The sequence below is a fragment of the Chrysochloris asiatica genome, unplaced genomic scaffold, assembly GCF_000296735.1.
Source record: "Chrysochloris asiatica unplaced genomic scaffold, ChrAsi1.0 scaffold00296, whole genome shotgun sequence".
Lineage (NCBI taxonomy): Eukaryota > Metazoa > Chordata > Mammalia > Afrosoricida > Chrysochloridae > Chrysochloris > Chrysochloris asiatica.
This window is the reverse complement of record NW_006408814.1, coordinates 615,828-628,867: the sequence shown is the minus strand read 5'-3', so window position 1 is coordinate 628,867 and position 13,040 is coordinate 615,828. Positions and strand designations below refer to the sequence as shown.

At 47.4% G+C, this 13,040-nt stretch overlaps 1 protein-coding gene across 1 annotated transcript; it reads right to left on the bottom strand.

Moving 5' to 3' along the window:
• Positions 1-607: 607 nt before the first annotated feature.
• On the bottom strand, positions 608-12,319 carry MANBAL (mannosidase, beta A, lysosomal-like). Its single transcript, XM_006874721.1, has 2 exons — positions 12,170-12,319; positions 608-715 (listed from the first exon to the last, which is right to left on the bottom strand). The coding sequence occupies exons 1-2, from the start codon at positions 12,317-12,319 to the stop codon at positions 608-610; spliced, it is 258 nt and encodes an 85-aa protein (XP_006874783.1).
• Between the last annotated feature and the right edge of the window lie 721 nt (positions 12,320-13,040).

Sequence of the window (13,040 nt, the reverse complement as noted above, 5' to 3'; positions counted from 1 at the left end):
TTCAGCAAACCTTTTCAACCCAGCCAGAGAGGCCCAGGAGTCATCTGGCCTGGTCGTCGGCTTGCTTTCGTGTCAAGCACCTATCAGGGCTGCTGCTGCTACCGCAGCGAGCACAATCCCTGACACTGCAGAGGCTATGCATCTTGACCTACAGAAACAGCTCAGACCCAGCTGGTGACTCACAGAGGAGCTGCGGTGCACCAATGGTGACTGAGAGGGGGTGGTGCCTGCCAGCAGGAGAAGCAATTCCTGAAGCTGAACCCACAAGGACTAAAGGGTGGACACAGTGATCCCTAAGAAAATTAAACTCTGAACTGACCTGATTTCTGAACAAATGTTCTCACAGGGCAGTTTTACTGTTCCCGTTGACTCCAAACTGTCACGGAAGCATAAGGAAGAGGAAGTGGTAGTCAGCCCAGCTGGGACCTGGGGCCTGGGGCCTGGGGCCTGGGGCCTGGGGCCTGGGGCCTGAGGCCTGTCAGGCCTGTTCAGCTCTCTGTGGGCCTCCTCAGACCCTGCGTCTGGGGCAGAGATTGGGAACAGGATGTTGAATCCCGGGAGGGCTGCTCCCCCAGACCCTGGCCTGCCTGCCCGTAGGCCTCCTCTTCTACCGCTTCTTCTTGGTCTCCTTCTTGGGTCTCTTGCTTGCAGAAGGAACAGCAGCCCTGGGCTTCCTCGTCACCTCAGCACTTCTGGACTCAGATGGTTCCGCCGCCTGCACAGTGATTAAAAAAAAAGAAGAGTCCAGCTTAGACAGATCCAGCCTGACACTAGCGAAATGAGATCATGACTGAAAGGACTGTACAGACTGAAGTTAAGACACAGAAATACAGGACTGGAAGCCATTATTATTGGGACCCAGGAGCCACATGTAGGTGGAATGGCTCTCAGAGAGCAAGTCCGGTCTCATTAAAGAATACAGGAGGCCCACAGGGAGGAGGAGGCATTTCTCATGCCTGTGTGGGCCCGAGGCACCTCTGTTTCTCAGCAGAGTAGCCTTGTGGGCAACTCATTTCTCCTTTCTGTGATGTTTCGGTTTACTCACCTGTGAAATGGAAAGGGCGCTATGTCAGGAGGCACACATGCACAGAAAGCACTCAGTATGTGGCGGAAGTACCCTGTTGCTGGCCAGGCACCCTGTGGCAGGGATGTGGCAGACTTTAAGTAAGCAGCTGCTGTTGGATGGTTCCACTACACCCAGCTTCCTTCTGGCTCGGCCATTTTCCTTTTCCCAGTTATCTCACATAATGTTAGGGCTTGGAGGGATCAAGACAGCAGTGTTCTGGGGAGCCTGGAGGAGGTGCCCTGGGGCAGGGGTTAGCAGCAAACTCCACGAGGACTCTAGACTCTGACTTCAACAGGAACAGCTAGCTCCGTTTTGTACACTGAGATCTGTTCTTTGTAAGAGTTGGTTTTAAACAAAGCTTTTCTGCTAACAACAGTTTAAAGCCACGGATCCAGTCCTGGCCTTTATTCTGCTGGGCAAGAAAGGGACTCTAGGGCAGGAACTTGGCCAGTGCTCTCTCCTCCTGCGGAGCTAGCTCACCGTAAAGGACGTGAGGAAGGCTGGTTGCACCCTGGGAAGACACGTCTGGCCTGCAGGCAAACTTTATTTGGCTTGGAGTGTTTACTTTCTAAAAGCTAAGCCAATTGGGAATGTTCCCATTAGATCTGGTCCCAGCATCTCTCGAAAGCCTTAAACATCCGGTAACACTGGCCCCTCATTCCCTTGTGGCAGCAGCTGCCTCTGTACAAAGTCAGGTGCCTACACCCCATGACCTCCACCATCCCACTGCCCCCGAGGGACTGCATTAAGGAACCCTGATGGCACAAGAGTTAGGCACTCAGCTCCTAACTGAGAGGTTGAAGGTTTGAACCTACCCAGCAGCTCCACGGGAGAAAGGCCTGGTAATCTGCTTCTGTAAAGACTGTTGTTGTTGTTGTTGTGCCGTCGAGTCAGTTCCAACTCATAACAACCCTGTATTGGGTTTTCAAGGAGTGGCTGGTGGGTGTGAACCACTGACCTTGCAGTTAGCAGTCCAGTGCTTACCCTACAGCACCACACCAGGACTCAAGCCAGGATAACCCTATGGGACAGTTCTACTCTGTTATATGGGGCCATTATGAGTCAGAACCAACTTTACAGCACTTAGCAACACTGTGTCTTTATGAAAACTGGGAAAACAAAATGTGGCTACATTACTGAGGGAGAGGGTTCAAAAGTTTGGGGAAAACTTCAATTCTCTTTGAATTCCATTTATCCACAGAGTTTTAAATGTCCCCTAGTGTGGTGCTGTGGATTAATGCACCAGACTGCAAAGATGTTTGAACTACAGCGTTAGGGGTTCAAGTTCATCAGCTGCTTCCTGGAAATTCTATACAGGGTCGCTCGCCATGGGTCGGAACCCACTCAACGGCACTTAACAACAACAGCAAGTACTTCTAAAGGAGTCCTACTGTGGCACTGCAGAATAATATGCTGGACTGCAAGGTCAGTTTGACTGCAAGGTTGGTGGATCAACCTGGCTCTTTGGAAACCCTATACAGGGTCACTATGGGTTAGAACCAACTCGAAGGCACTTAACAACCGCAACAATACTTCTAGAAGAGAAAAATATTCCTCCATGTCTAATCTGCCAATCCCAGCTTCCAGAGCAATCTACTTTCTAAACTACCCTGCTTACTTTGTGAGCCCTACCTAAGCCTCAGTCCTGCAGCAGAGGGACCACCAAGGGGGATGGTGTCATCCTTGACAGTCATTTCACTCTGACACCTAGAAACTTCGGGCAAAGGCACCATGGAGTCATCTCCTTAAGATAATAGAAGGGAGATAACACCCTCTACCCTGGACAGGTACCTGGTTGGCATTCTGGACTGCCCTGCCCCACCTGCTGGGCTTTCTCCCACCAAAAGACATACTGATATTGAGGGCTACCCTGTTCTGTGCATGTGACTTGGGGGAATCCAGGTAGCATGTTAGAAAAACAAGCAAAACAAACCGTCCGAGGAGCCACTCTGCCCAGTGCACACACTCATTTCTGCAGTGGCCACTGGAGAGGATGGTGCTGACAAAATGTATGTGGACTGGCAATCTCGGGAGCTTTGAACCAGAGCTAGAGCACCTTTGAAGAAAGCCGTCTGTCCACGAGTGCCCTCGGGCAGACAGACCCTGACCAGGCCCAGTGATTTCAGCAGAGGGAACCTGCCAGGGTCTCGGGGGAATGGAGCCCATCTTCTGAGCTCTGGCTGAAATGGTGACAGCAGCTTACGACAGTGCTTTCCTCACTCCACAACCCTCTCAGAAACCTCAGCATTTTCGGCACCTCCAGCAACATGGATCCAGCTCTCAGTCCTCCCTTCCACCCATCCCCCACAACCAGAGTCCTGTGACTCTCTTTCTCTCCTCCCCCAAGCTTCCTGGGTTCTGCAGGCCCTATAATGACCACACATTCGAATCTACTGTAAAATTGCCTTGCTCTATTTAGCAGCCTCTGGAACACAAGGTGACTATGGGAGCGAGAACTAGAAAGGCCTGTCTGAAATTCCATCAGTGAACCGTTCAGAGCCCCTTGTTTGTAACTGAAATCCCTACAGTTATGGGAGAAGTGGGTGAGCGCTCCACAGTCATGCTTCTTCTCTCCAGCTGAAGGCAGCTCTCTGAGGGTGTGTGTACATATTACTGTCATGTAGTCATACGAATGCATCATCTGTCTCCTCACCCCAGACCTCCTCTCTCTCACCACAGCTTTTGGCATCGTCCACCCAGTTCCCCAAGCTAGAAACCTCCCAGTCATTTCTCGTGTTCCCCACATTCAATCTGTCCCCTTTCTAGGATGCACTGACTGTTCCCCTCAGGAAACACACCCCCTGCACTGATCAGAGCCCAGGGTCTCTTTCCTGCCCCCTCACGTCAGCCTGCCCAGGTTTTCTGCCTCCTCTCATCACCCTCCACCTGCTTCCAGAGACCACTGTCCTTTAATAGTGACCCAATCCTCCTCAAGTGCTTTCTGCCTTTCAAATGCTACTGGGTTCTTTAGTACATGACAAAGCCTAAGGCCATGCCCACTTCAGCCTGGGCCTGTCTCCACACGCTCCCCTCACTCAGCTCACTCTCTCACTCAGGACTACAAGTACTCTGTTTCCTCTGAAGCTCTGTGTAGATGCTCAGCACACACTCCTATTACTGCTTACCCATACATGCGAGGTGTTGTGTCAGGCCCCGTGAGCAGTGACAAAGAGGACTCACAGGTGCTAGGTGAGGACCGTGTGGGTTCTTCACATGCCTCAGCTCACTGAGCCTCCCAATCATCCTGACAAGCTAGCCATGGTGAGCTAGGCTACAGATGAGGAAACTGAGGTTCACAGAGACCTGGTGACTGGCTTCGTGTAGCACAGCTGACTTCTCCCTGAGTTTTAGGGAAGCAAAGGGGGCTATTACATCCCTGATTCAGATCCTGGGTCCTCATCCACAGTCTGTGGCTCTGCACGGACAAACTGCTAACTTCTTATTTCCCCACATTTGTTTGTGGAAAATGGAATGGGAAGATAGTAGAATTTCCCCACAAGCTTTCTGGTAGTCTACACCAGACAGAAAGGAGCTCTGGTAGCGTAGTGGTTACGAATCGGGCTGTGAACCTTAAGGTCAGCGGTTCGAAACTACCAGCTGCTCCGTGGGAGAAAGATGAGGCGTTCTACTCCCGTAAAGATTTATAGCCTCGGAAACCATGTACAGGGTCGTTATGGGTTAGAACTGACTCGATGGCACTTAACAACAGCAACAACAACAACACTAGACAGAGGGCAGACTGTGAAAGTGACAGTCCCAACTTTCAACCCGGTAACACCTTACCTCCTCTAAGGCAGCAAAAGAAGCCTCAGCCAGGGAGGTGCTGGGTCTGTGGATGTGTCCCCAGTGGACCAGAACCCAGCAGTAAGGAAGAGGCTTGGCAGCTGCTTTGTTGTTGTTGTTAAGTGCTGTGGAGTCAGTTCCGACTCATAGCGACCCTATACAGGGTTTCTGAGGCTGTAAATCTTTAAGGGAGCAGAAAGCCTCATCTTTCTCCAGCGGAACAGCTGGTAGTTTCAAACTGCTGACCTTAAGGTTCATAGCCCGATTCGTAACCACTACTGAAAATGGATAATATTCATCAGATGCCAATAATCAAATATGTGCCACAATGCATCAAATGCCTTCCAGCAGGGAAGACACAGTGAGTTTTATGATTTCCATTATACAATTTAATGTGGATTTAGTTCTGTTGGTTCAGGCAAAATGCCATTCTACACTGACTGAAACTCGTCTCCCTTCGAAAGTGGTAAAGAAGAAAATGAAGAAAGAGCACTATGCTATTATGCTATGTTCAAGTACCCTCACACACCTCATCTCAAAAACTCTCGGGCTGGCATGAATAGCTCAGGAACCTGGGGATCAAGTAGTTTGTGAAAGCTCGGTCAGTACTCAGACCAAGTATGTCTTGGTCTTTGCTTGTTCCATGATTTTTCACTCTTGCTCCAGGCCCTGGTAGGGTGGGGGCAGAGAAGACATTGTAGGGATAGAACTAACACTGGCCTTAAGAGGAGGATAGGACTAGTTGAAACAGGGAACAGGAGAGGCCTGTCCACTTGGGCTCAACAAGGTGAACAAAGACACAGAGTCCAGGAGGCACTTGGCAGGAGAGAGCTGTGATTACAAAGAATAGCCTCGGGGAGCTCATTCCAGACACAATCCAGCACAACCTGCTGGCCCTTCCCACAAACTGGTCTCTTCCACGAGCCTGTGCACATCTCTCTGACCAGAGGTTGGTGGGAGCATGTTTACATGGTCATCCAGACTACCACACAACAATCTCTCCAGAATGGCTCATTAACTAAAAAGCATCCAGCCACCCTATTCAACTGCAAACACCTCCCAAATTTACAAAAGTACAGAGCAGAATTGCAGAGTTGCTTCTGTGAGTCTGTCTCCTGTGGTGTTGAGAATGATATACACACCACATATACTTATGGCAGGCCTCACTGGTAACCAAGGGTTAGGATCTTCATGCAAAAATTTCCACCAGGTCCAGACCATCTAAACCCCGGTCCCTGAGGAAATCTCTATCCTTTCCAGGGCTCCAAACTACAAAACACTGCGGGGCTTTCTGGTTGAGAGGGATACTGATGGGGAAATCAAATGAAAACCACCAATCTTGCCGTTAATTCTAATGAATTCTCCTCCACAGCTGGGTATCTGCTGTCTTTGCCAACCCGGGACCCTCTCCCACTGAGGCCCTATTTTTTCTATCCTATTTGGTTCTGGGAGAACTCTCAGTTACTGTGGCCATAAAAGTGGGCAGTTAGCTAAGGTCTGGTCAGAAATGGCAGTTAGTCCCCTTTCCAGCCTATGAGGCAAGTAAAGGCCTTCCATGAGGTTCGGAAAGTGAACAGAGGCAGTGAAATGGTTTCTCTCTGGAAAGTCATGAACAATAAGGATGCAGTCTGGGGCTGCTGGAGCCATCTTTCCTGACTTGGGACAAGCACCTAAAAATGAAGATACCACTCCCAAGAAAGCCAGGAGATGGAGAGAGGCCAAGTTCTAAAGACCCTGTGAGCTCCTAAAGCCAGTCATATCTTGACATCCCAAGTCTATAACACAATAAAATATCTTTGGGCAGCTCTGAACTTTTATCAGAAAGCATCCCCTATTACTACTACAATACGAGATAATGGTAATTAATAAAGACAGAAAGGTTGAAAGGAAGATAACTGCTTTCTAGGAGCTGACATCTGGGCAGGGAGATGAAATGTAAACACATTAAAAGATGACAACAGTCAGAATTTGAAAAACTATGGGTGTTTATGATTAACTGCCAGGTGAACTATTACTATCTGCTACACAAGTCACTGAACTAAAAGTCAACGCCCACTTCCTTAGGGTTGACTGGGAGCAGCATTCCACGTAGAAAATGATCCAAAAGAGCTCTGGGGAGGTGAGCTCAGGCATGCTTTTGGGAAAGGAGAATGAAAGATGGCTTCTAGCCTTTACTTCCTTGTTACCTACTCATCAAGCTCCTGGAATTTGGCTCCCAAACCCTTAAACTACTTCACCCCACTTTGAGAAAAGCCATGGCTATTTCCCCAGAAGATGTGCCTAAGCATGAAATCCACACAGTTTATACACATCTTCCAGGGGCTCAAACCCCTGAAGCCTATCCAGTGTCTCCCTATTAAGATCTCCATTCTGCTGAAACGAAACCCTAGATACAGCATGGCACAGACAGACAGTTCTTATCTTCAGCAGTCTTCAGGGAGGCTGCACTCTCCAGGCCCTCTTCCCACTGCACTACACTGAGAGGATGAGTCTAATGCAGACCCACTCCCACTCCCCTCTCCCCCACTCCTCACTGGCCAAGGCGGTTTGAAGTGAGTAAGGGAGAATTTGGAACTAGGACCAAGCAAGGTCTGGGAAGCTGGGAGCTGTCAGTGACCATGCTGCATCTCATCACAGGGAGAGAAGGCAAAGGGCGCAGGGTCCTGATAAGGAAAGTGAAAAGCATAGAGAAGGGGGTGGAGGGTGGGATACAGATGGTGAGCGATGGACTCCCCATTTCCCGCTCCTTCTAGAAGTCCAGTATCCCTGTTTTGGGTTTCTGAGGCAGCACCTGATCTTTTCAGCATCTCACATAAACTGCTTCAAGTTCAAGTCTTGCCAGAAATTTCATTTCCCCTGAAATCAACAACTCATTCTTTCACACAATTATATGAAGTCTCTCTCTAGGCCCCACTTCTGGCTAGCTCTTCCTTTTTCACTTGGATGTCTTGCTATTATCCTAACCTTAGCACATCTAGAACTACTACCTCCCACACTCCCAAAACTGGTTTCCACTTCAGGGGTATTAGACAAGTGGTGATATATTACAATCCTCTGGGCACTCAAGAACAATAGGATCAGAAGTTTTCTAGGGGTGTTTCTAATGTGCAACCAGGTGGAGACTCAGGGGCCAGCTCCCATTCTCTCACTCCTCACTCGCAGCAGGCATCACTGCCAATCACTTTCCTCTGGAACCCTGTTCACCAAGGCCGCCATAATTCAACTTGGTATGAGAAACAGAACGTTCTAGACTACACAGAAATAGTGTGAGGTCCTTCAATCTTGTATTTTAGAATCCAGCCGACAATAAACAGCTTGGCTCAAGCCTCAGTCAGGTTCATATGTTTGTTTTCTCAAGTCTTATTTTAGTGAGGTGTTGATGAGAAAACATTCTTAGTTGGACTTATTTCTGGGGACTTTGGTTTTGATTTTACAAATTGCTTCTTGCTCTCACTATGAAAAGGAAGGGCCTAGGGTGAGAAGCATTTTGTTTCTTCCCTGATTTCCCCCCAAAGAGCTTTCAAATAATCTGCTAAGTACTGAAGTACTGAACTAGTTGCAAAAAAAACACCAAAAAAAAAAGGCAGGAAAGACATTATTTTGCTTTTCAAAAGCTTTTCCATCATCTGGAGCCAAAAATGTTATCTTATGACCCCAAAAGCCACTAATAAACCTTGCTCCTATAGGCCAAGCAAGTGGGGTGATATTGCCCTAAGCAAAGTGGCAAAGAGAACTAACTTGTTCTCTGGGTGCTCCCAGTCCTCACTTCTGCCACTCTCCCACCTCATGTCCTCTCCATTTCCAGGTGTCTCCCTACCACCTGCCCAAGGGCTGCCTGGGGACCCCACAAACTGCCCCCAATCCCCAGACACCCTTCTTCCTTAAGAGCTCCCTTTCCCCAAGTTCTCCTACCTCTCTTTCCCCTACTTCACATCCAAATGCCAGGTTCCAGCTAACTACTCGACACAACCTCTACGGAGAACAGTCTTGAGACTCTGGACTCTTGTTCTTTCACAGAATATAGTGTTTCTTTGGGAGTGAGGGGCAGTTATCTATTAGGGACACTGGAAAGACAGTGGCAGGAGAATCCCTATGGAACTGGAGGTCACTTGCTGGCCACAAGCACCAATGAAAATGTACATTAATGGTGCTGCATATTTTTGCTACTGATCCACTGAAAACCTACCAACCAAAAGCTGAAACAGTAAGCTTCAGCTGGAGGAGCAGACACTTGTGTGAGCCTTATTCCCCTACATGGCAAGATAAATAACAATGACATGCTATGTTCTCTATTTGTATTGTAAAAGATGAGCTTGTTGTTCCAAATTAACTTCTAAAGGGAAGTGTATGTGTGGCATATTTTTGAGCCACCTGTCAACTCTCTACCTCAATAAACCTCAGCCCACCTGCACCAGGAATAACCTCACTGAGATCCATAAATGGCATCTTGGCCTGAAAGTTTGTTGAGCTGACCCTGTCCTCGGCAGCTTACCTCGAAGGGTTAAGAACACAATGGAGGAGAACAGCTTCCCAGCTCTGCATAAGGCCACACATCTCTGCCTATGAATCTAGAGCATTCATCACCTCTCTCCCCCAGGACTCTTCGTAAGCTTCATCAGCAGCCAATGACAAAAAAAGGTTTGTTATTTATGCTACCCAATAGCATGCCATGTCCGTAAAGACAGAGCCCCAGCGCAAAGGAATTACATTTTTAAAGCGTGATATAATTGTTGGTGGAAAACCTACAGTCATGACCTCCTTTTTAAAACACTAAACGAAGCAATGGAGGTGAACAGAACAACCTAGAGGCCTGAGCCTTTCCCCTCTGTCACTGGCAGCTCCTTCTTTCCAGCCTGTGGCTTTGATACCATCTCAACTCCTAGTGCCGATCGACAATCAGTCCAGACCTCTCCTCCTGCTACCGACCTCAAAGTTCAGCTGCCTACTTGATAGAACCACCTGGACATCCCAAGGTTCCTCTTTAAACTTGAGCTAGGCATGTCCCATGCTCCTTCCCCATCCCAACCCAGGCTTTCCCAGCTGCATAAGCAGGATCTCCAGAACATACTGAATGTTGTTGAGTGAAAAAAGGTAAGAAAATAATAGTTTGCTATTAATAGCAGGCTATCTTTTCTGTACCAAACTGGGAAATGTGAATAGATGAATACACACACATACCACACAGACATGTTGTTGTTGTTGTTAAATGCCGTCAAGTCGATTCTGACCCATAGCGACCCTACATAGGGTTTCCAAGAAGCTGCTGGTGAACCTGAACCACAGACCTTGCAGTTCAAACAATTTTGCAGTCTGACGCATTAGCCCACAGCGCCACACCAGGACTCCACACAGACATGAGGGGATTCAAAAAGTTCATGGAGAAATTCCATCATCTTGTCATTCAATTTTCCCCTGAGCTTTCTGAATCCCCCTTACATATATTTGCTTATATTTTCAAAAAGAAACACAGGGTAGATAAATCAAAACAATAAAAATGATTATCTATGGGGGAAGGAAAGAATATACTGACATTAAAGGAAATTTCTGGGAATGTATCTCTTCTATAGTTTTGACTTTGAGAAATGTTGTGAATATTGTATATAATTAAAAAATAAAATTATGTCAAAGAAAAAAAAAATCCTAATAATTAAAAACAAATTGAAGCAAATGAACCTACGTAAAGGTTGGAGAAAATAGTGGCTAAATACAGTGCTTGGACTGTAACTCCCTCCGAGGCCAGAAAAGAACCACAGAGATATCTTAAATTTCATTCTGAGTCTTTGTTGGTAGTAAAAACCAATATAGTCATTTAACTATCATAAGAATATTATAGGTGTGCAGAAGAGAGTTAACACAGAGAGATGGCTATCCTTGGAAAAGCCACTAGCAAGGCTGGCCCTTGGCTGGCACCTGGGAACTTGCATGTCAGGAGGGTTCCCTCCAGTTCCAGAACTGTGCCAAAACTGGGCCAAAAAGACCTTTTATACTAAACAGCTGTTTTCCTTCTAGAAGTCTGGAATTTTGGTATGTGCTAGGTAGCGGGTGCTACCTAGCACCCATAACCAGCCCCCAATAAAAATGCTGAGGACTGAATCTCTAATCAGCTTCCCTAGTAGACAACATTTTACAAGTGTTGTCATTAGCCGAGTTTTTACTGGAGGTGATATACAATAGGAAATACACAGCACCAACTATGAGTTCTTCTCATCCCACAACCTGGTCTGAACTGAATCAAGCCTCTAGACCTAACTTCCAGTAAATAGGAAATATGGGGAACAGAGGAACATGCTAAATGATCCCACAAGGAAGCAACTAGCCAAATCCTGGATGTCAATATTGCCCAGGACAAACGATCTGCTTTCTCCAACAAATCAACGTCATGAGAAGAGCTGGGGTAGGTGGAGGGTGTGCGGTAAAAGGGGGATTCCGAAAGTTCATGGACAAATTCCAATTTTTCCACCAACTTTTGGAAGCCTTCTCATACAGATAGAGAATAAAAGAGACTGTCTTAAGAATCAAAATGAGAAAGTATGATCAAGTCACTCTCCTCTCTTAAACATTAAACTCTCCTGGGCCCTGCCATCTGGGCTGCCCTTTCACCAGACCCTCTCCATTACCTCTGTGCTTCCAGCCAGTCACCGTCTTTCAGTTCCAGGATCTAGCCTATTCCTTTACTACTCAGGTTCCTTGTACATGTAGTTCCCTCTTCCTGGAATGCTGTTCTCACCCTCCCGGCCTTCCCCTTGCCCTGGATGGATAAGAAATCTTCTCATCCCTTGTCTCCATGAGGGGACAGCCTAGCTTCTTTCTGAGGACCAGGTCTGGTCCTTCCTTTTATTACAGTTTCTCACAGCACAGTGCTCTTTTCGTAGGAGCACATCTGAGTAGTTGTTTAGTATCTGCCTGTCCCAAAGGAATAGAAGGTCCTTGATGGCAGACACCACATCTTTCAGCGGAGTCTGAAAGTCTGACACCGAGTATGTAATAAATATAAAACTCTGTTGACCAGATGTGTAAACAAATGAAATTATCACTTACAGGGTTCAATGCTACCAAGTGGGAATTTGAAGGACACTAACTCCTTGAAGTGCTGGTGTGGCGCTGCAGGATAATGCACAAGACCCCAAGGTAGGTCTGAACCACAAGGTCAGTGGTTCAAACTCACCAACTGCTCCTCAGAAACCCTATACAGGGTTGCTATAAGTCGCAACCGACTTGATGACACTTAACAACAACAACAGCTCAATAAAGCTCAGCTCTGCTGATCTTGGCTGAACCAAACCTGTCCGCTAGGCAGCTGACTCACAGTGAAGGACTCACCGCCTCGTAGGACTTGGGGATGGGTACGATGATGGCCAGCACGCAGATGAGCTGGAAGATGGCCCCCAGGAAGAGCCCGTACCGCAACAGGTTCTCCAGGAATGTGGGCTCGGGCACCTCAGGAGGTGAGAAGTCCAGGTCAGAGGCCATAGTCCACGCTGCCGTTGTGTTGTGTCAGGAGGACTCTCCAAAGCCAACCTCTAAATAAACAAAGAGTAACTGTCACATTTCTTTCCCCATCTAATGGGTTTAGCACCCTTATCAAAAATTAGTTGACCATTGGTATTTACCCACAAAAAAATGCACACCAATGTTTATAGCAGCACTATTTACAATAGCAAAAGGATGGAGACAGCCTAAGTGCCCATCAATTGAACAATGGATAAACAAACTGTGGTACAGACACAATGGAATACTACGCTACCTTGAAGAACAACAAGGAAACTGCAAGCTACCGCATAACACATGGATTAACCTTGAGGACATTATGTTGAGTGAAATTAGTCAGTCACAAATGGTGAAATACTGCATAGGACCACTACTGTAAAAGACTAAGAAAAAAAACCCATACTAAAGGGGGGGCGGGATTCTTTGCTGGTTGCCAGGACGTGGAGGGTGGGGTGAGGGGAGGGAGGGGAAGGTGGAGCACAGGGTAGGGAACAGACACAGGATAGTTTGGGTGCTAGGGAGGGGAAAAAACACAAGAAGGGGGAGGGGAATGGAAGAACAAGGTAGATGGGAAAACAATTAGGCAGGTTTGCATGGGCTAAGTGGAACAGTTCCGACTTGATGACACCTGACAACAACAACAACAAGTGGAACAGAGGTAAATAATGATGTATGCACAACCTTGGAACAACAGGATTCTGTG

Excerpts from the sequence above, each read along its gene's own strand:
- MANBAL (XM_006874721.1), bottom strand. The coding sequence starts at position 12,319 with ATGGCCTCTGACCTGGACTTCTCACCTCCTGAGGTGCCCGAGCCCACA. Across the intron at positions 716-12,169 it reads TCCCCAAGTCCTACGAGGCG|GCGGCGGAACCATCTGAGTC; the intron begins GTGAGTCCTTCA and ends ATCACTGTGCAG.